This window comes from Egretta garzetta, unplaced genomic scaffold, assembly GCF_000687185.1.
Source record: "Egretta garzetta isolate BGI_Z169 unplaced genomic scaffold, ASM68718v1 scaffold264, whole genome shotgun sequence".
In the NCBI taxonomy this organism is placed as follows: Eukaryota; Metazoa; Chordata; class Aves; order Pelecaniformes; family Ardeidae; genus Egretta; species Egretta garzetta.
In genome coordinates, this window is record NW_009259685.1 from 5204615 (window position 1) to 5228509 (window position 23895).

The following is a 23895-nucleotide window of genomic DNA, read 5'->3' on the forward strand; positions in this document are numbered from 1 at the left end:
CAGGGAGAAAACAGATTAACTGGCAGAATAGATTTTCAACTGAAGTAACTGTTTGAAAAGAAACTAGCTATTTCAGTAAGATTTTGCAGTCCAGCTGCACCCAGAGATGCGGTTTATGAAAAGCGGGAGAGGCAAAAATGCCTTCAAGGAGATAATGGTTTAAGAGGAAAAGTGATAGTAGAGGTTTGGGATCTTATAAGCAAAGAAAAAACAATGCTATTTATTCTCTCCCAAGCTCTAAACTGTCCAAGCCTTTGGCCTTTTCAGGCTGTGCTGTAATCTCTAACAGCAGCACTTGAAAAGAGCAGCTGAACGGCAGGGGAGTTCTGCCATAGTACTACTTTCCAAGCTGATGCACCCATCCCTACTATTGCAGCTCACAAATTCAGATTTTTTTTTTTTTTCTTTTTAAATTTAATTTTAAGAGTAACTGTTCTTAAGATGCTTTGGATTCTTCTGGGGCTTTAGTTTGGTTGGTTGTCTTTAACAGCATATACATTCACAACCATCTGGTGGTTTTACCCACTACCCATAAATAAAACACAGCTCTCTCCCTTTCCTCTTTTCAGTAAATAGAAACAAACAGACAAAAAGGATTAGTCAAAACAAAAAAAAGAGGATGAGTTCACGTCTAGTAATAAGCTGGTGATTTGAAGAGTGACTTCCCCTCTCCATTCACAGTTCTGCCCTGGGATGAGCACGCTGTGGTTCCACAACCCCTTCAGGCAATCCCAGTGAGGCCTTTCAGTGCTCCCCTTCATCCCAAACTGATCTTGCTCCTGGCCACAAATTCCTGCCTCCTCCTCTGTGCCATCACATTTTCATGGTCCTACAGTGAGCTGGTTACATCAACAAAAATGGCCTAAAAATATTCACTTTTTCCTTACAGACCAGAAAAGTGAGAGCACTGAGTGGTAGAGGAAGGCAATGCTCAGCCACAAATGGAGCAAGAAAGGATGGGTAGGGATGCTGACATCCCCAATTAAATCAAATTGTGTTGTCAACCTGAGCAGCTTGGCCATTTGAGGATCTGTCAGACTGACACTATTGTCATTCCCATAACCCATGAGGAGTTTTATCTACTTACTCTTTTGAGAACATTTGGTGGTCCTTGAAGGAAAGTTATTAGACCTGAGGAAACTATGAAGCTCAGACACTCAAAATTAGGAACAACTGTTTACATGGATGCAGCTTCAACTTGCTGATAAGAGGGATGGAAATAAAGGCAGGCCACCACAATGCATCTTTTCTTTCTGCCTGTCTCCATGGCAAACCTACCCCTGAGCAAGGAGGCTCTGTATTTAAGTATTTAAATTGACTTTAAAATAAATGCATCGTGCCTTGCAACTCCTACTGCATGTAACAGAGAACAACTAAGTACTCAGCATTTTGAGTGCTACTTTAGTCTCTAACAATGGATTTAGGATTCTGTCTATGAATCTGGAAAGACCAAATGATAAGGCAAAGACATCCATCATAAGGCTGTTCTTTATATGTCCCTCTGGCAGCAGAGTAGCCAGACTTCTTGATGCAGCAGGTGTAAAGCCTGTTTTGGCATAAATGTGAATTTTGCCCAAGTCAGGACTACATGCTCAAACCTTCAGTATATCATGAAAGACTGAAGTTTGTGAAAAAGATCAGTACGCTTTTATGTCCTCAAGTTAACCTTTCATATGTTGCAAATTATTTTAATGAACAGTGGAAAGAAGAGAAGGCAGTGGCATGTGGCAAGCTCCTACAAGGATGTCCAGCTGTTGAATAAAAAGGTTAACATTTGAGTACTATCATCACCATTCCTCTAATCTTTACCATCCATGTTGTCAAAGCATTATAGTTTTCAAATAGGAGAATAGAGACTTTTTCTCTGGACTTTAACTAACATTTAGGGAGCCATAAATTCCCCATTTATTGAATTTAAAAGGGTATATGGGACATAACATTTTGTGATTCAAACCTTCAGAATTTAGACTTGAAACCAAGCCGTCTGAACACTGTATCATAAAGACCTTGTTATAAGAGGTGCAGCCGATAATGCAACTCAATGTACTGTATGCCATCATTCCATAAAATAAATGGTCTAAAACCTGAGCAGAAGGATTTCATAAGCAACCTTGAGACAGTGATGAGTGCCCCTCTACAGCTGCCCTGCACACACGGGACACTGAGCAAGTGAGGAGGACAGACATATAGCAAACACAATAACATGTAAATCTACGGATATCTATGGAAAGGTTGCTGATATAAGTATACACTGCAGAACCCTCATTATACTAATTTTATAATTCTTGTTAAGATTTGGACTTAGTGCTCTGACTGCAAAGTCTCCTTCTCACCAATGGTTTCAACTGTCAAAAACCGGAAAGATCTTGCTGTAACCTAAGAAGTTAAACATTCGGCTCAGGTATATGGAGTCACTGGATATTCTTAACCCAATGAAAGAGGATTTCTCAAATGGAATTTTCTTTAACATTAGAAATGTTGAATATTGGACAGAAAAAATCAGTCTTGAACTATACAAAGAAGAATGTTAGAAATAGATAAATATTGCCTAACTATGTTGATTTCTTTGCTGCTAAGTTTACATGCAAATATGTACTGAGAAGCCCTACAAGATTATTTTTATCATTTAGTGTGGCTTTTTTGTAAAAACAGGTTTTAAATGTCAAGTTTGTGTTTTGTTTTGAAATTGCTAGGCTTACCGAATTACTAAATTAGTATGTAAATCCAGGCATATGTATGGCAAACAAGTTTTGTACTTTTCCCCTCTAATTCTCTGTTTCCCCTATAGGCAGAAAGCAGGCAAAGGTTCACAAATTTAATGCAGTTTCTGATATCTACTGTTCCACCTTCTGCTTGGGGTCCCTGCCACCTACGCATGCTGTAGTTTGACAATGAATTTACAGGAGGTACAGGCATATAAGGAGCTTACAGTAAGACATGTTTTTCCATGCTGTATGGACTTCTGACGTTATCACCTTATCAGCCCAATCATTCCTCTAATTAACTCTCTTCTCCATCCTCATCGTGCTTGCACCTTCCTCTACATAAACACTAAGGACACAACCCTGCATGTCATTAAATAACACCAGTAAGGATTTTTCAATGTGCATATTGGAAAGTTCTGTAAACAGACCAAAATTTTATTTTCACAAGTTGTTTTTAACATAACTAAATCAGTAAAAGGCTATACTCCTGCTCACATTTAACGTAGTTCTTTCATAGTAGTTTCTGGCCAACTACTTTTAATGCAATCTGTCTGCTCTCCTCTTCCTTAATGTTTTTTAACACTTTCCTCTTTCATATGTAAAATACACTTGCTGCTCTGGTGCATGTTATGACATCTATTCCTAACAACATGACTCTGTCTCTTCAAGAAATAAGTCCTATCACAGAGTCTTTGCTACAATCAGTACAGTAAGTAATTTTCTACGTATTACATTTTCCCCTCACTTATTTAAGAGTTAAATTTCTGAGATCTCTGTTCATCTTCTAAGCCTAGAACAAACATACTCTGTGCTTGGTTGAAGTCCTGACTATGGTCTCAGAGTTTAAAATGGCAAGAATAGAACTGAACAAATAACTCAGTCTTATAAGATAAGAACATGTGGAAGCCAAAAATCATTCTAGAGAGAACTTCAAAAAGAGACACTGCAGCATTTTTTTAAAGTATTTTTTAGTAATAGCAATATTTTTTTTTTTTAAGCTTGTGCAATCAGGAAAGCAGTATCATTAAAATTCCTTGTATAAGACTACACCAAAATTGACCACGATACCAAAAAGGCCTGTAATAGCAAGAGTAATAAGCATCCCAGAAATGGCATCAGAGGCCTTAAATTTTCTACCTGGAAGAAGTAATAATTTACAATATACACAGAATTTGTACAGACAGTAAGCATTCAGGCTTGCCACTGACTTAGGTGTGGAGGATGCTCCCATACGAACAATGTTATATGCCTTCTCTTCTGAAAGGTAATAGCTATCCACGGGGACAGCTGAAAAGCTTCCCTTCATACAAGTATTGATCCTCAAGTCCTGTAAAATAACGCTAAAAGCTTCTTGAAAGAAGAAAAAGTGCTGCAAAGTTCTTACAGTCATTAGGTAGATACTAAAGCATGTCAAGATGTCAAGCTATGCCTATTAAAAGCAGCAACCTACCCCCAGCATTAATACGTTTGTAAATCAATTGCTTATGTGTATTCAGATTCCCATCTGTTCTCCAAAACTAACATGTTTTCATTCATTTTTCACCAAACAGTCCCACAAAGTTGACACCACCATGAAAGAGCAACCTCAGCTCTGCTTTTTATTTGTCTACCAACAGGATTATTCATTGGATTTCCAATCAGCTCATTTTTATAAGCTATTTGCAAGATTCTCTAAGTATTACCAAGTGTGTAATTCAACTTGATAGACTGTTGGCACTATCAATAAGGCACAGGAAGGGAAGAGTATACCCTAGATGGAGTCTGTAATGGTGGCATTTTTGTTTGCTTTTCAAGAACTTTGCAGAGTGGTTGCACTGCATAATGCATACACAGGTGAGGAACAGGCGCACATTGCCCATGTCAGAGTCATTTCTTCGAGGAGAAGCTTATTTTTGCAGTCCAATTGTCCTCGTGGCAATGACAGCAACAGAACTTATACGAGAAACCAAACATTCCCCTGTGAGGGCTTTGCTTTCTACTGTCCTGAAGAATTAAACACTCTTCATGGTCTAAAGGCACGCCACAGAGGTCTCTGCTAATCAAGTAGATGACAAATACAGAAAAAGTCAATCCACCTCTCTAAAACTTGCTGTAGAAACCTGTAACAGCCTATTTACTTTCAAGACAAGAAAAAGTAGATTTAGATACTCCTTTTTTTGATGTGACTTATACCACACATGGTCTGACTTCTCTGAAGCCTATGTTGCAGAATTCGCCTTTGTCCTCCTCTTCCGAAAATGAAACAGGAGGGAAAACAAATTCCAGTAGGAAAAGGGCCTCAATCAATATTCCCGTGGCTATCATAAAGGCACATTAACATCAGAATTAGTAATTACAGTATTTATAAACTTCCACACAGTAATTACACTGTTCAACAGGCGTTTCAAAGTGATGTCTATACGACAGACAGGTGAGATAAAAGGATATTTCAACATGCTTCAATTAACACAAACATCTGCTACTCCAGTCCCATGATATTAGGAAGTCTGGGACACAGTCTGCGTAGAAGTCCATGCTTCTACAGCTAATGCTGCCATCAATCCACACGCGAGCCAGATTAATGCACCTCCGGTATGCTACATACGTGCACAACCACAACAGGGTTTCTAGCATGCACGACACAGTACTGTAAGGGTAGCAGAGCAGCGTTATCCAAATCCACCCACCTGTACACCTATCAAGCATTCAAAATAGACATAAATTAAATGAGAGACCTGAAGAGCTACAAAACTTCAGCTATGTCACGTGAATGCCAGCGTAACAAACCCTAGTCAGCACTAACAGCACTCTGGCCTCTGGCCCCAGAAGGCACATTGGAGAAGTCCCAAAGGCTTCCCCTCCCTTAAAGCCATAATCTTATATGACACAAATACATTCAGTCTGGCCAGGACTTTTTGAACAACAGTAACAAAGGTGCTTGTGGAAAGTGTTGATTTGACACCAAAAATATAAAAATAAAAACCTCACCCATCACCACCATTCCCAAAACATTTTCCAAGTTTTGCTACAACTCTACTAGAGCTTGAACTAAGTATCTGCAACATGAGAAAAACCAAAGAGTCTTCTGAATCCTACCATTTAGGAAACTCAATTAAGCTATAGAAGAGACAGGTCCAAATCCATGCTGTGAATCAGGTAACAAAGACACGAGCCAGTCTTTTACACTCAAAGACTACTGCACCACTAGGTGCTAGACTATTAAGTCTCATTTTCCAGCTCTCACTTGCCTCTTTGAGATGCTCCACTTCACATAGACAATAAAAAATGTTTATCAGAGATATGAAAAACTACCTCTGAATGAATAGAAAAGTAGTTAAGCTTTTCTGGTATGCTAATCCATTAGGTATTTTCAATGGCCACCTCTATCCTGTTTTATCTCCGAATCATGGGTATTCCTGGGAATGAGACTGTTCAATACAGTGAAGTCTTCCAATGAATTTATCTTGATTTTATTTTATTTTAGTTACATTTTGCTTTGGGGTTGTGCCCTCAAAATAGGTTCCAATTTACATGGATTTAACACTTCTAAAATTGGGGTTTGATACTTGCCTGCTATATCCTGCCCTACAGAAGAAGAGGAGGTAAGCTTATCAGCTAAGGAAGTCCTTTATACATGAGAAAATCCACAGTGGTTTTCCTACAGGATGAGCAATTTGGGAATCACTTGATTCAGATGCTCTTTGTTTCAGTTTTCCCTTTCCTACTATTGGTACTAAACGTATTTTTATTTAAGTACTCCGTTTCACTCTCTGCAACAGCCTTGTATCATTTGAGAGGCCAGCTACAGGAAACAGAGTGATTGGGTTGGGCTGTGTGATCCCAGATACAACATACAACGTGCCAACCTGACTGCAGATTTAGGAGTTGTAAATAACTTCAGTCCCTGGGTTTTGCTGCGCTCTCGGCAGAGTACGTTTCAGCCAGGAAACTTGAATGACTACACCCAGGGTCTGCACAGCCATTTGCAGATCTTTGTAGAGATGTGAATCTGGAGAGTCTCAACCACCTGTTCTGTAAGAATTTTGGCTGAAAATTATGCATACCAGCCTGGTAAACAGAGCGTTAGCCTTTCTCCTTCAGTCTGCTCATCGTACATTTATGCTGCCTCCAACCTACTCTGGCACTCTATGAGTCTTCTCCGCATGGTGATCGGGTGGGTTGTGTCTCTCACATTTTTTCATGTTGGCTGGCTTCCAGAGATACTCTAGTTTTGTGACCATTTTGTGGCCATTTTTAAGGGGCTGCTTTTCATGCAGTGTATTCAGCCAGACCAGATGTTCTTCTTGAAGAAACTACTGGGTTTAATCCTCTTCCTTAATCAGATTTTATCTTCCAGAACTCCATTGTCTGGGCTATGCTAACTAAAGCTCTTTCATCTATTTGACTCTGATTTGCTACATAAACCAGGTTCAATCTGTGCATTTTTGGGAAAAAGTTACCTCCAGCTTTCTGGTACTTTTCCTTCAGCTGGCTATTTAGAAGCAGCACAGAGTTTATGCACGGCTGGTTCTCCCAGCAAGGACTCCAAAATCCTTTCTGTTACATTCTGTACTGCACATATACCTGCTGTTCTGGAAAAGTCTGGTAAATATTACTTCTCTTTCACAGATAAAACCAAATAATACATTTTCATTTTCTTCTTACAGTAAACAATGGAATTTCCCTTCTGTGATCTCCCTGACTCGATCTCCAAGGTGCATTTGCCCTAGCATGACTGTGTTCTCAGGCTAAAAGATGTATTTTCTTTCCTGATACATGAGGGTGATTAGCAGAGACAAGCCTTCTGTAACACCGTACTGTCCATGAGTTTTGTACATTGCACCGACTCTAAACCACATTTACAGTGCTTCAGTCTGATCAAACTAATTCATAGTAATTCTCTTCCTCTGTTCTACTCTGTCTAGTTATTCTTCTCTGCAGCTTACAAGTCCCAGTGAGAACGTACCTTCTAGAAACCAGCTTTTCATCACACTACCCGTTATTTAATCATGGATATTAATGAAGTTTTGGCAAATTTGGTGATGACAACACGAATACTTGTTCAACATTTGCCTGGGTAGATTTATCATTCCTTATTCCCTTATGTTAATGTACACCTACATTAAAATGCAATTGTACAATGAATAACTTCATACATTTTATGTAATTTTACAGAAATAAGAATGACTTGACTTTTTTTTTTTCCTCTCCAACTAAAAATGAAAGATATTCTTCCTTTTGTGTGTCATAGGTGGGTGTGGAGCAGAAAAAAAATCAAAGAAACTACAAATTTTAGTGAAACAATATTCTTGGTTTACACAGTAAACCGGCTTTTGTAGATTATTTAAATGTGATTGTTCATGCATCAGTTCCCAAGTTTCAACTTTCCTTCTCAGCCTCCTTTACTGGATAGCTGAAGTACTAAAAGAGTCTATAACCTGAATATAACTTAAGGAGAAACACGACAGCAGTTGTTTCTTATCTGATTAATTTTATTTATTTTTTTTTTTAAATAATGTTCTTGTTGCTCTTCCCATCCCTTGTCAGATTCAACTACATGTGTGCCTTGGAATTCCTTGTCCCACCCTGCTTTGCTTAGACAACATCTCTATATTCCTCCTGGGTCACCTATTCCTGCTTCCACCCCTTGCATGTTTCCTTTTTACACTTGAGTTTCGTTGGGATCTTCTTGCACATCCATGCAGGTCTCCTGATGCTTTTGCTTCACTTCCTGTTCATCAGTATGGCCCTTATTATGTGAATAAAAAGTCAGCTTATGGAGGATTTTGTCTACATACACATTGGCATGTGAAATTTTCCACTCAGCTTTTATCTGTCAATGCATATGCAGGGTTTTTTTGAGTACAACTCATTCAGCTTTATTTTTCTCATGCTGAGTAGCACAATATTCTACAAGTAACACTACCGACGGCCATGTGAGAAAAGACTGTGGAATCATGCCTAGAGCAGACTTCATAAACACATGATTAGTTATTCTTGATCTTCTATGAACTTACAGCATTATTGTTTCTTCAGACCTGTCCTGACGTATTATAAAAGCTTCATTAATAAATCCTACCCTAATTAAAGCAAGAAAAAATTCCACCACAAAAGTTTTTCTGTGTTTGACAGTATAAAACTTAATTCAGATATTTTTTTCTCTTTTTTTGTTAATTTCCCAGGTATTCAGACAAAACAGTATGCAAAATTCTACTGGAGTAACAAAAACAACCATGTACCTAAGGAGTCAGAAAGAGTTTCACTGAGGAAGCTTTCATCTCATCAATGGAAATTAAAATGTGCGCAGAAGTCTGCACATTCAGGCAAATGAGCTTCCACAGTTCCACTCCCCACAAAGTCTCTCCTCTCACTAGATCTTGTTTTCATCTCATAGTAACGGGGAAGGGGGGGGAAATGGGATGGGGAACTAAGGAACAGTTTGATCTTTCATCATTTCAGTTCCCCAAGATGAGCATGAGGAGGCTCAGAACCATTGCCCAGAACTGTCAAAATATCTAGGCAAAGACTCAGAGCTTATGGGCTGAAGGCTACAACCCTTATAAGCAGGATTTCCACTGACAGATAGCCTAAAAGCAATGGCACGTACAAATACTGGGCAGCTACTGCATTTTCCACTCAGTGTGGCTCCAGAATGAATGCATTCACTCATTCATATTTAAATGCAATTAACAGAAACCAAACTGAAGTGCATGTACCAGACAGAGCATTTAATTCAAAATGTTCAGTTTAAAAACTCTGGAATTCCTCAAAATATAACAGAGTAAATTTGTATTTTTTCCAAAACAGTGAAAAAGAGTGATTCAACTTTTTTTTTCCGATGAGAAATATTCACTAACAAATCAATTTATAGCCAAGGTGATTTTGAAAGTCTGAAAAATTATACTCACCTTAGGTTTCATCTAGAGACTAAAGCATTAAGGAACCGAAGAACATACCACATAAAAACGGTCCATGCCACAATGAAGCTGTTATTTAACTAATAATTAACAGAAATTTGTTTTGCTTCTGTCCCAGTTACTGATTATTCCTATAACTGATTTCCATAACATTGCTTTATCCTGGGTACCCACATAAATATGGAATTCTGATATTTTCTCAGGTCTTTCATTTTCCTTTTAATAAACCTAACTGAATTAGTCAATTTAAAACATAAACCAAAACACAGTTTTGGGGCTGATGATTTCTGATTACTACAATGGTATCTACACCCTGGGAAAAAGAGTGATTTTCATCAAGGAAGCAATTTGCAAAATGGAATATATACAAAACTGCAGGTATAAGTATTAACCTCTAACCAAACTCCTTTCGTAGTAATTCATTTGTTTTCTTTGAACCGTACTGTTGTCATTACTTATATCAAGCTAAATTACCATAAATGTCTCAAGATAGAATCATAGAATTATTTAGGATGGTAAAGACCTTTAAGATCATCAGCTCAGCCTCTTAAGCTAGCACTGCCAAGTCCACCACTAGACTATGTCCCTAAGCACCACATCCACACATCTTTTAAATCCCTCCAGGGATGGGGACTCAACCACTTCCCTGGGCAGCCTGTTCCAATGCTTGACAACTCTTTCAGTAAAGACATTTTTCCTAATATCCAGTCGAAACCTCCCCTGGTGCAACTTGAGGCCATTTCCCCTCATCCTATCGCTTGTTACTTGGGAGAAGAGACCGACCCCCACCTGGCTACAGCCTCCTGTCAGGCAGTTGTAGAGGACGATAAGGTCTCCCCTCAGCCTCCTCTTCTCCACGCTAAACAACCCCAGTTCCCTCAGCCACTCCTCATGAGACTTGTGCTCCAGACCCCTCACCAGCTTTGTTGCCCTTCTCTGGACACATTCCAGTGCCTCAATGTACTTCCTGTAGTGAGGGGCCCAAAAGTGAATACAGGATTTGAGGTCCAGCCTCACCAGTGCCCAGTACAGGGGTACGATCACTTCCCTACTGCTGCTGGCCACACTATACCTGATACAAGCCAGGATGCTGTTGACTGGGTTGGCCACCTGGGCACACTGCTGGCTCATATTCAGTTGGCTATCAACCAACACCCCCAGATCCCTCTCTGCCAGGCAACTTTCCAGCCACTCTTCCCCAAGCCTGTAGCATTGCATGGGGTTGTTGTGACCCCGTGCAAGACCCAGTACTTGGCCTTGTTGAACCTTGTACAATTGACCTCAGCCCATCAATCCAGCCTGTTCAGGTCCCCCTGTAGAGCCTTTTTACCCTCAAGTAGATCCAAGTAGATCAACATTTCCACCCAGCTTGGTGTCATCTGCAAAATTTACTGAGGGTGCACTTGATCCCCTCATCCAGATCATTGATAAAGATATTAAACAAGACTGGCCACAGCACTGAGCCATGGGGAACACTGCTTGTGACCAGCCGCCAACTGGATTTAACTCAGTTCACCACAACTCTCTCGGCTCTGACATCCAGCCAGTTTTTTACCCAGCAAAGCGTATGCCTGTCCAAGCCAGGAACCGCCAGCTTCTCCAGGAGAATGCTGTGGGAGACAGTGTCAAAGGCTTTACTAAAGTTTAGGTAGGCAACCTCCATGGCCTCATCCACTAAGCGGGTCACCTTGTAATAGAAGATCAGGTTACTGAAGGAGGACCTGCCTTTCATGAACCCATACTGACTGGGCCTGATCAATAAACACAATATATGATCAATGATCAGATATATGAACAGGCCCAAGTGCAGACCCTACATTTTCTAATTTCCCATAACTTTGTATTGATCTGTCTTTTTTCTTTTGGTATTTTGTTTGTTTGCTTGGAAAATCAGTATACCAACCACCATCACATCACAGAATCATTTTGCAGATTTGGAGAACAAAATAAACAGTTGTCCAGGCACTAGAACAAACATGTGAAATCCAGAAGTACTGACTATAGAAGCTAGTACTAAAACCAGGAAAAAAAAAAAAAAAAAAAAAAAAAGAGGAAAAAAATCCAAGCATACAGCAAATTAACCTATAGCAAATTTAATTCTGTAATAGACCAGCCCACATTCAGTCAGCAATGAAGCCTTGCTTAAGAATGCACAACAGTGGTCACACAGTCTTCAACTTCATACTGCTAATCCAGTTTAGAAACCATGACAGAAAGAGCTTAGTATACATTTTAGATACAATTTACTCACAGTGGAAGCCTGCTGCGTATGGGTGACATAGAAAAAAAATCCCTATTGTCAAATTCCATACAGATGCCTAACTAAAAAAAAGAGGTAGCATTTACGCTTCCTTGTGCTCTCAGGATTACTCTTCATTGGGATTAGAGAGCTCAGAACTCAGACGTCAATGGATCCCAGGCTTGCATATATGCTAGCTTGATCCACCAGAGAGAGAGCCTAAGCACCTAACCCTGGGCTCCAAGTTCCATTCTGAGGGCAGACACCTAAAAATATTGTGATGGGGCAGGCAGGTCTAGACCCCACAGAACAAATGTATTTCCCAAATGCTCATAATATTGAATTGCCCTCTAAAGGCCATATTTTTACCCATAAAGCAATTAAGAGAAATAACGTAGCTGTTTATAATGTCAGTATATTACTTTAAAAAATCATGTTTTCAGTTTTCCTGTCTTCAAATAAATCCAAAATAACAGCTGAACCAAAAATTTTATTTAGAAATCTCATATATATGTCTAACACCAGATATTTCAAAGCACATCTAGTTTTCAATTTTAATAAATAAATTTATTTCCATATTTTGACATGATTTATCGATTCCAGACTTGACAACAGAAGCATGGTATTGTGGTACCATCTGGGATGGGTAAAACAATATATGCCAAAATAAAAGAGAACATCTACTAAAAACAGGGGAGGGAAAAGGCAGTAGAAAAATAAGGATAGGCAAAATGAAGGCAAAAGGTGTCCCAAAAGATTGGATAAGCCTATCAGAATAAAACTCAGAACAACTTTAGTCTCAGTTCAGAATTTATTCTCAATTCAGACCAGGACTAGCTTCCTATGCTATGACTAAGCAGTGTCTCTCAAACCTTTAGGAGCAACAGTCCACATCTTACATTGGGCTCAGTAGGGTTGACTGGGCAAATAACACACTGGAGGTGGCACAGACCCTCCCTTTGTGGTCTGAACCATTTAGAAGAGCAGGATCCTCCTTCTCTCCTCACCCACCAGCATTCTTGTTGCAGATTCCTCAGATCTTTCCTTTTCCTTAGGTTATAGCAACTAGAGGTCTATACTGATGAATAGGAAGTGAAGCAAAAGCATCAGGAGACCTGCATGGATGCACAAGGAGATCCTAACTAAACTCAAGCATAAAAAGGAAGCATGCAAGTGGTGGAAGCAGGGATAGGTGGCCCCGGAGAAAGTGTCCACGTTTCTTACCCTCGGTATGGCTGCTTTGTTTCCTTTAATATTTCAGAATCCTGGTTTTCCTTAATCACAGTAGCAAAAAAATAGTCTCCTGACCTTGAAAAATTTTCCACCTCTTCCCAAGGGATGAAGGGAGCAGAACTTTTTGCCTTACAGAAACAGCCATTTCTTCCCACAGCTCAGCAGCTGGGTGCATCCTTTAACAGCACTGTGTCAAAGGCTCCTTAAAGCTCAGTGTCAAGACGTGTATCTCAAATTCTTCTGCCTAGTGGTGAGGGAACACAAGGCTGCTCCACCATTTTCTCCTATTCTCAGTTTGAATGTTGGTTTTTTTTAATTTCATGGGTCAACAAGCAATGGCAAGGGATGCTATGGACCACCCAGTGTCCTTATGCTAGGTACTGATGACTGCTAACATACAGAACTAAGCTGAACTTACGTCCTAGTTACCCAAAAACATCTATGTCCATTAGCCTTGGAGAACTTTTGAATGGATCTCTGCAGTGCTGGAAAACACAATCCTCTCTGTGACTCAGAAGCTGTGTCTTTAAGCCTACTCTTTGAATATGCATGGCATACAAACTGTGGTTGAACTCAAATTAGTTGTTACAGGCCAGAACAATGAAGTTCCATATCAGTGTCTGTAAGCAAAAATTGATAATCATGTTTGTAGATACTGCATTACAGATATAGTCTTCTTCAAAGCACACTGCATATTCCATCTCTTTTCTAAATTGCTCAGCACTGCAGCATCTAGGTGCCGAAGAGCTGAAACCCTCCATGAGCAACTGCTTGTGGCAGACTCTCCACCTGGGCAAGACAGTATAAGAATGAAGACAATCTGCTTTCAGTCTACGTATTAGTATTTTCTGCTTTCATCTTCTGCACAGTCTGCTAACATTCCTGAACTTTTTCAGTACAGAGGCTGCATAGAAAGAGGCTGATTCTCAAAGGAGAGCCCATGTCCCTCCACAAGTACTGCCCTGTTGTCACAGAACACTGCTTTAGTCCAGAATTAGCTGAAGTATGCCATGGTCCCATACAGTCCAGATATCTGGAAAGCAGCAGTCTGATTTCTTTTCAAACAGATGCTACTGCGTGATTACTCTTGTGCAGCGGTATCGGTATACTCATGTTTGTGAAAATGTAAACCTGAGTGCCACCTTCTTAGAAAAAGACATTTCCACAGTTACTTTTAGTGCATGTAACGCAGTTTGGCTGACCACCATACATACCAAGAAAAATTATCAGAAAAGGCTAAATTATAGCACTATAAAATCCACATCAGCCATTTCATCAATATCTGCTGTAAGATATATGCACATACTTTTTAATATCACCTGTATTTCCCATGAGAACAAATGCAATCATATTATATGTTCAGGTTATCGTTTCCCTTTATCTTAGAACCAAAACACAAATGTTTAATAGCCAAACAAAAGAGAAGCTTTACTCCAGTTGAAGTGAAAAATTTTTGCACCTATTTTTCTTCTTTATTGTGAAACCAGAATAGAAAATTACTGTAAACACAGAAGAAATGCAGCCTAACAAGCAGAAGTAGGAAAGAAAAAAATAGAAATAAAGAAGCTTAGCTTCTCTAGCCAAATGGATGTGTTGAGACTCATTTGTCTAGAAATGCACTTGCACTTGTATTTCAGTACTGGCACAAAACAATGACAAACACAGCAAATAAATGAAAAATGACAATGCCTCTGCCTCGCTTTCTTTTTCTTCTCTTTTCCTCCATTTCCCAACATACTAACACATACTGATAAGCCAAAGCAGCAGCAAAGCCCCGCCAATTTGCCAATATTCTTTTGTTTCACATAGACTCTTTCTAAATTTATGTGACAAATTTCAGCTGTACTGAAGGGTAGGCAATTACAAATTCTGGAGACTAAAACCTTCCAATTATGTAGAAGCCAATTGTAAATGAATAACAAGCAGAGAGAAGCAGAAGAGGAGTCATACACCCAACTGACCTCTTCATATGCCCTCTACAAATTTTTGTCATGGGGATCTGCATGTGAACTCAGAACATCACACACAAAAACCCCTCAAACAAATAGGTAATACATGTAACAACACCTATGCGGGTGAAAAATCCCATGCATGGAAAGAATATTCAGAATGAAGAGTGAATCAGTACTTGGCCAAATATGACCAAAGATGGTTTCAGAATAGTAGCTATCTTCTGCATCAATATGTACGTGACTCTACGAAAACCAGTTGTTTCAGTAGCAAATTTTTTTTCAACACAAAAGGAGCAGTGTCTGCCAGTAATTGATTTCCCCACAAATACAGTACAGAGTGAAGATCAGGATTTGTGTGTTCCAACATGTTTTATCTAGCTTGAAGTAGCCCCTTTCAGCTACATGTAAAAGAGGTCATTTGGGTAAAGATTAGGCATATGTGAAATTACACACTGCTGGCTGAATTCATCCTTTTCTGGCTTCAATGTTATCAGTTTGGTCAGAAACTGAGCAGAAAACAATGTAATGAAAATACTAATGGTATCACAGAAAAAGAACTGGAATGGACTTAAAGCAGCCACCAAGTCCATTTCTATCTGCCAGAAAGGACTAGCTCTGGCTTCACAAATATTTCTTAACTCTTTAAATTCCCAATTATCTAATTACTTATTTGTGGACTTGCTGTATAATAAAATCCAACAGTCTGCCATCAGAAAGGTATCAACAACAGGAAGAGGTATTGTACAGAAGTGGCACTGTGATACACAGATGTACTGCGCTTTGTTTTTTTTTTTTAAATTCTGCTTTCAGCACCACCTTATACAAAAGGTAACAGTTCAAATATCTCCTCATGTTTTGCTCATCCCTAGCACTCAAGCAGAAGTTTGCATCTGCTCTATCATCTTTTTGTCACTCTGCAACTTGGTCACCTCAGTCTCCTTTGGAAAAGTTTTATGAGCACTAGTTGCTCCCTCCACTTCCAAGCTTTCAAAGAACTTGGAACAGCACCAAAGGTAACAGTAACTTATCCACTCTGCTTACCCGTTTTTCATTCACATGTCCCAGACATAAATGTGAAGAGCCCAAGCAGAAACAATGTTTTCGTGGTTGATTCTCCCTTTGCATAAAGAAGGGGAAAAAAAATCTGCAATAGGGAGAAATACTCTCTATTCCCCTCACCCGTAAGTAAACACCAGGCACAGGAGAACCAGAGGGGTTTATTTCATTTGTTTTGTTTGGTTTTTCCCCCTTAGGGACCCAAATAGAATGTTAAATCTCAGTCTGCTTTGCATTTCAATATTGCCAACCTACAGCTGTCACAAGTTAAGGACATCCTTAGGTTAGTTCCTTTATGCCTTCAAGTATGAAATCAGGGCAAGTTTTTCTTGCATCTCCTTTTCTGCACAGGTAGCTTCACCCCAAAATAAAATTCTGATTCATTAGGTTTCTTTCATGTATTTCACAAATCAGACATCCATTGCACAACTAGTGAATGTAAGTAACATACAACACAAAAAATAAATGGACTGAAATACAGTGAATGAAAGTTTTAGAAAAAGCATTAAGCTGTCTTTTAATGGGTTCTATTTATTTGGCAACTCAACAAATTAAGGAGATTAAAAGATTAAAGACTAGCTTTCTTACCATTATCTCTGAAGTTGTTGATTATAACTGAAAGTTTTTAACATAGCATAAATTAAAGATTTGATTCTACGTGATGACTTCTTACAAGCTTTCATTTTGTTCATAGCAAAGGGAACCCTAGGGCACTGTCCCAAAAATGAACTGTAAGGAGAGTGAGTGATTTGCACCTCTATTGGAACACCATTCTCTCTAGATTGGGCCAAACAACACCTTAGCCAAAAAGACAATGAGGTTGTGAAAGCCTCTCACAAAAGACAGTATGATCTCAGTGTATAATAACAACAAGCAATTGTTATTTTCAAAACAGGATTACAGCCCTGGTAAATATTACATTCCTTTAAAAAAAAAAAAAATCAGGTGTTGTTAAAAAATTATATTCTGTTTACAAATGGGGTAAAACTTTTTAAAAGTGTTCCAGGTTATACATACTAATTTATTTGTAAAAAACATCAATTATTAAGTCAGACTCTCTCTTTGTTTAACCTAGATAAACACAAAGTATGTATTTAAAATTTATTATAATTTGCTTAACTCATTATTTAGCCTACCATTAATGACTCATATAAAAATGAACTATCATATGTAACAGGTATTTCAGACACTCTTGACACATGTAAACACCAGCAAGAATTCCCTTTGGTAAAATTAATTCTCCAAAGCAGCTCCTTTTCCTGACAATCCACAGATCCAATCTTGCCTTTAATTCCTTGGATGCCTCGTTAATATGTGTATATACACACATGCGCACATCCATCTAGCTACATAAAAATGCAAAGCCTGAAGATTCCAGAATTTAAAGTTGAGTAAAACACACAAAAAAGAATCTCCAACCTTCTTAGCCTGCATAAAGATTTTAATTTGAATCTTGCAGTAAAGTAGGGGCTAAAGTTGCCTGTAAAAATGGACTTTAAGGTATGTGTATTTCTAACTGAAAGGTATGCAGATTAGCGTAAGAATAAAATCTCAGGAGAATTATGTAACTACATGAGCAGGTGGAACAGGCTCACATTCAACCTTCTGGGCATCTCAAACTGAGAATAGACTTTAGAGATGGAAGATTCAGGTGAGAAAGGCAAACTCAACCACGTGCCCTGTAAATGCCTTAATAATCAGAGTTTGTAAATAAATGGATGAAGAAAAGAGTCATATGTTCTATCAGGTTTGTGAAAAGCTTATACATGCTGGCTTGCAAAAATGTTTATGGCAATTGTAGCTTTTTACATATATAGCAGCAAACTTGTCATGTAGGGAGACACAAACAAATGTTTGAATTCAGAAGCCCTCTTTTCAAAGAATTTGGAAAAAAAAAAAGAAAAATAGACATTTGTCATCCTCTACATGATGTCAAAGCCCCGTTATTAATCCTGACACTGGCTAGATATAATCTTTTTAAAGACATTTTTGAAAACAAATCTATTCACTTAAGCACTACTATTTAGATTTCTGCTTTTATATTTTAAGGAATATAAGAGAGTTTTCAGAAAATCCAGCTTTCATCTTGGCCAATGCTTTTATGGATTATTCTACTATTACTTGAGGTGAGCAATAACAAAGCAAAACTCACAAAAGAAAACCATGCAGAGTCAGGCCTTATATGTCTGTGAGCCTACTATTGCTGTAGCAAGAGTTAGAAAATATTTGTCCTTCTACAACCACGGCCCAATGAGTGCTTCTTTCCTAATCCATAATCGCTATGGAAGCATTGTTCCAACAGTCAGCTTTGAACAATTTAACTCTTAGGCTTCTCCGTCAAGAGCTTAAAAGGCTTTCATTCATTTTAGTCTTCTTTATTCTGCTACACAAAGGAAACTGCTGAGACACATCAAATACCGGTTTGCTACAGACACTATCATATGAAACTTGCTTACTCAAACAATAGGCTTTTCCTATAAAGTACAGAGCACGGAACCATGACATGTGGGATGACAACTTTGATGTGCCCACAATGGGCAACAATGCCTCACTGCATAGCACTAGCTCACGTTTAGATACATTTCCTGTCTGGTGCAATCCAGTAGCACTCCAACCCTCACTTTTACAAGGGATTAACGTTCACTAAACTGATGGAAACAATACCCTTTTAATACATGAATCTCTGTTCTGCATTTCTTTTGTGAGAACTTGCATTTCAGATGTCTGTCTGTAGGGTTTTTTGGGGTGTTTTATTTTTTTTTTTTTTTAAGGAAGTTTATCTTGTGTTTAAAAACTTTCCAGGTATACACTTGTAGAAAACAGGGCATACGCATATTTTGGCCCAAAGTAGTTTTTGCAAAACTTTGCAAACAAGAAGTCATTATTTCACTTCATTCCTTTTTTAGAGAGCTTTCCAATTACAAAACAGTATCGGATAATATGGCAATGCCTGATAGTATTCCAAAATAATATTTTATTTATAAAATGTCCATCTTTAACAAAATATACAGAAACTTGCAGACAAAAGATTTGCAAAGATGCTTTTGCTATAACTAAATGATTCTTACTGTTACATGCAACATGAAGCCTTTTATTTTCAGAATAGCAGTGTGTGGACAAACAAACGACACATTCCAACAGACACTTAAGCATGCCAGACGAGAAAACTTGTTTATACAAAAATAACTGGAGTGCATCAATGGGCAAGATTAAGTTTTAGGCATTCCCTTTATTTTCCAGACAGAAAAGTACTATAAGAAAGATTAAACTGATGAATCAAACTAAAAAAAATTAAAATCAAAGCATCAATGTAACGAAAATAAACAGTTATAAAAGTCTAATTGAAAACTGTAAAGAAGGAGAATGCAAATTGAAACAATCATACTTGCTTCCATGCTGGAAGTATTTGCTGTGCATGAGGAAAAGACAGCAATTTTCCTCCTCCTTCAGACACACAACAGCAAAGATAGAGCTTGAGCAATTTTCTAAAATAATTAAACAACAGGTGTACAGGTTGTCTTGGGTCTAGCTCTTTCGTACTGTTATTGTGCTACACTGAAAGCTTCTTACAGCTAGCACTTCACCATGTGCTTTTTCTTCCAGGTGCGATAACATAGTTTATTAGCTTGTGAAACATCTGCATGTTTTTACAAAGGCTGGTTCATGCAAAGAAATCAAAATGAGAAACACAAGTAGAAGAATTAAACTGGGATTTAAAATTATTATTATGACAACAAATGTGTGAAGAAAAAAAAAAAAAGGCAAAAAAGTTGTTCTGTCCATACATAAAGTGCCAACATGTTCAGTCCATCGGCAAACAAATGCTAACTGGCACATACAGTATTACCGAGTTAAACCACATCATGCTTTAGTTCTCCTGTGAAATTCCATCATTCTGTTTTGCAAGGATTTCATACAGCTTTTATTTTGCTTCTTGCTTTTGTTCCTGCCTCCCTCAACCATAATAGAGTTTCAGGTTTGAAAGATCGAGAGCTTCAAAATACTATAATTTTTAATTGCTAACTTGGTAAACTTATATCCTCTAATCCTATTCGCAATACTTCTTTCACCACATGTGAATGAGAGAAACTTCACATGCTCTAAAGTTTCAGAAATTGAAGTTTACTTCAATTATATACAATTAAATATATATCCTATAAAACATGTTGGGATGACTGGGATTGCAGCTAGGATTCTGTTGTTCCAAAAAAACTTGTCGGAAAGGTCCGTAAACCTCAGTGAATTATTTGGTAAATATACTTTTGGCTCTATGTGGGTTTCAGGTTGGTAGCTGTTAAGTTTGAATTCCAAGTTTCCCCAGGAATGGTTACTGTCTCTTTCATTACTAAAGCTTTCACACATTGCAGTGTGAGACAGAGACTCTCTTCATGTCTTAACATTTCCCAACAAAGGCTGAGGGACATTGTGGAACTTTATGGCTAAAGACTTGTAAGAAAAGTTCAGACAAGTAACCACCAGTAAGGACAGCATTACCAACCCCTGATCTTGCCCTGGGGTACCTGGAGGGGCTAACTGGCCTCTCGATAACTCTCCCAAGCCTACTTTCATGGCTGTAAGATCAGTGACTAACTTCATACTTTCATACCAGATTACAAGACAACCTGAGTGTGTTGTGTAACGAGTTTTGGAGTCCTAAATAACCAGAACCAGAAGGGAAGCAGAGGGGAAGAAAAGGAAGAGAAGATCTATGAAGGACAAATATGAAGGAGTCATAATGGTAGACTTGAAAATAAGGGAAAGAATTTTAATACTTGGAGTAAGGGTAGTAAAGATATGCTGGTGAAAGAAAAAAAAATATACACTTTTGGTTTGATCTAGAAATAAAATCTAGGGTTGTGGAAAAAGGTTTGAAGATACAGAGGCAAACCAACCAGCGGTGCTACAGCACTGAAGATGGAATAAGAAACTTTACCAAAAGTCAACCTGAGAAGACTGTTTAAAGGCTTCTGCATGTTCATGAGACCAAAAACTAGTGACCTAGTATAACATCAACAGTATTATTTCTGTCCTCATTTTATATTTTTTGCTGATTGGGGTGGAAGGGTGTTTGTTTGAGTCAGTAAGCACAATTATAAACCTCTGTAATCTACAGATTTATCCCCCATTAGTGAATTCAGCTTACTGATACTTACCCTAACAGAGGAAAGCTGTGAACTTCAATCTATGAATTAGCAGAATAAACTACAACAGCACCACCAGAGACCTCTGAGTGCAGCCTCTCAACAAGAATCGTGAGCACTTAACCCAAATTATTTGCCAAGATATTGAGTATGTCACATAAAGTGAAAGTAGACAGTCTGAATTTTAGATATTAAAAATGCTTAGTGTGTCACAGCCTTAAGCACTAGCAACAAAATTGAATATTTATCAATACTGTGATTTTGGTTAATTATAAGCCAACTTCATATCTTCTTTCTAGTTGTCTGGGAAGGTAAAGGAAGGCTGTAAGCCTAATTAAAGCATACACAAGGTGTTCTACAAATCACAAGGACAGCCTTACCTGAATGCACTTTACTTTTCCAAATTGAACTGTATAGTATTACTTTGTGAAATAATAGGCATAGTACTGAATCTAAAGCTAGTTAATTTCAGATCGCATAAATGAAAAGATTGTGAAAAACCATACATTTCTATTTCATTGCCATTTTCTATTTCCACACCTTAGCAAGCTAGCCAACTCAATTAAATTTACTAAAACAACTCTTAGAATCAGGAACACAGGAATGATGAAGGTTAGAATTGATGCCAAGGTTAAAAAAAATGAAAGAGAAAACCAACAAAATGTAAGCAAGGAACACCACTCAGAAAACTGAGGGAAGATGAAGTTGCTGGTATATGGAAGTCAGATGACATTCAGAGTAAAACAAATTGATCAGGGATTCTCACTTACCTTTCTATGAAGCCTAACTGCATCTAAAAGGCTTTGTTTAACCTTCCAAACTCGTAACAAGTTTTAAACAATAGATAGCTACCTTATATACAAAACTGAGATCCCGATACCTGTGTTCACACTGTATTTCTTCCTTGAAAATTTGCTGTTTCGTTTCACTGTTTGCCTAATTTAACTTTACCAAATATGAATGAAACTTTTTATTTATCATTATTTAAAAGTAATCTTCTCTCAACAATAACAACAAATTCTGAATATAGAAGCTGCACAATAATAAGTTGGAATATTTTTCTAAGGGAACTTGATCCTCTTTCCCAGCCTCCATTTCTTATAGATCTACTCTGATAAAATCACAGCAAAGTAAGGTAACATTAGGTCTGTATGGCCTGGGACAAAGGCTAATCTGGAATTAAAATGGATAATATGACTTATATAATATGGGGCCACAAAGAGGACAAAATCAGATGCATACTTATCCATAGTTATGAAGCTTACGAATATCTTGATTATCTGCTTTAAAATATCTGCTTACCCACATCATGCAGAGGAACTAAGAAAACAAACATAAAACGTACCTGGATTAGAGAGAGATCCTCCAGCTGCAACCTGAAGAGGTAGTTTCTGGGGTTAAAAAAATAGTAGATAAAAATTAATTTTTACTAGTGTTAAAGCAAAAAAACCAAACAACACATTACTAGTGTTTAAATAAAACCATAACTAATGGATATAAAAGAAAGAAAAAAATTAAAAATTGACTGGTAGTCAGGACTCAATTCTTTGAAGAACTATCTTAACATACAGCCCCTTGGGTTAAGGACTAAGGCAATTTCTAAAACAGATTTCCAGTTCGAAGGACTGGCTGCATATGAATAAAGTAGATATTTATACTGCGTATATGTACACCTGAGTCAGTGGTCAAGTCTTCCCTTAGAATCAAAGCTCAGTGCTTTGGCAGATTCATGTGGCCAGTGTTAGATGTCTAAATGGGAATAAGAGGACAGGCAGATTAACACAATGATGGGAACCTTACGCAACTAGCTCAGCAACAGATATATAAAGTTTTAAGCAAAGGATCCCAGTATGATGGAGTGTCTTTCACAGAACAGAATCGTTTAGGTTGGAAAAGACCTTTAAGATCATCAAGTCCAACCGTTAACCTAACCCTGCCTAACACTACTGTCTTTAGAAGATACAGAGTTTTCACAATTCTGATTGAAGTCCTGTCATACCTTGTCTAATTTCTTTGGAACTCGAGGATATTTTTCCACATACAGCAAGAGCTACACACGAACCAAGCAAAAAACTCATGCTTTTATTGCAAAAGGATTTCTCACTCCACACTGTCTCTACAGCAGCATGGCTGCACCTATAGAACTTGGGAGGAGTTCAGGCAAACCACGAACAAGATGTGACACAAAGGCACTGCCTGAAACCTGGGGAAATGATGGGTTAGGATAACTCACACAGAAAGCTGAGCGTGCCCCACTGACCAAAGACCACTTCCTTATTATTGTGGTGCAACACATGTGCACTACCACAACTCCTCCCAGCTGACTGTGCCTGTCTAGTTAAAGCAGCTGTCTTGTTACACCTGTTCTGATAAACCAGCTCGGTTGGTAGCACTCATGGTATCAGTCTATGACCCTCATAAAAATGAGCAAATACCACACCATCATTGAACTGATTTTAGCACAACCTTCTCTAGTGCAGATTCTCGTTCGTGCTCGGTCTGCAATAAAGCTTTTCCATGCTCCATATTCCTCCTGACCTTTATTTTTTCTTTCTTTGTTTCTTTTCACACTTTTTCTCCTTTTCATTGTCTTTTTTTTTTTACCACATATTCACATATATAACAATCTTCAATCCTCTTCTGCCTAATTTTTACCTTATTTAAAGCAATTCT

The 23895-nt window shown here is 38.2% G+C and overlaps 1 protein-coding gene across 1 annotated transcript in view; it reads right to left on the reverse strand.

Moving 5' to 3' along the window:
* The window catches only part of SEMA5A (semaphorin 5A), a 254009-nt gene that overhangs the window by 194751 nt on the left and 35363 nt on the right, over positions 1-23895 (reverse strand). Inside the window, exon 3 of the mRNA XM_009638754.1 lies at positions 22568-22613. Within this exon, the coding sequence (XP_009637049.1) occupies positions 22568-22613 (46 nt within the window). The remainder of the gene's footprint in view (positions 1-22567; positions 22614-23895) is intronic.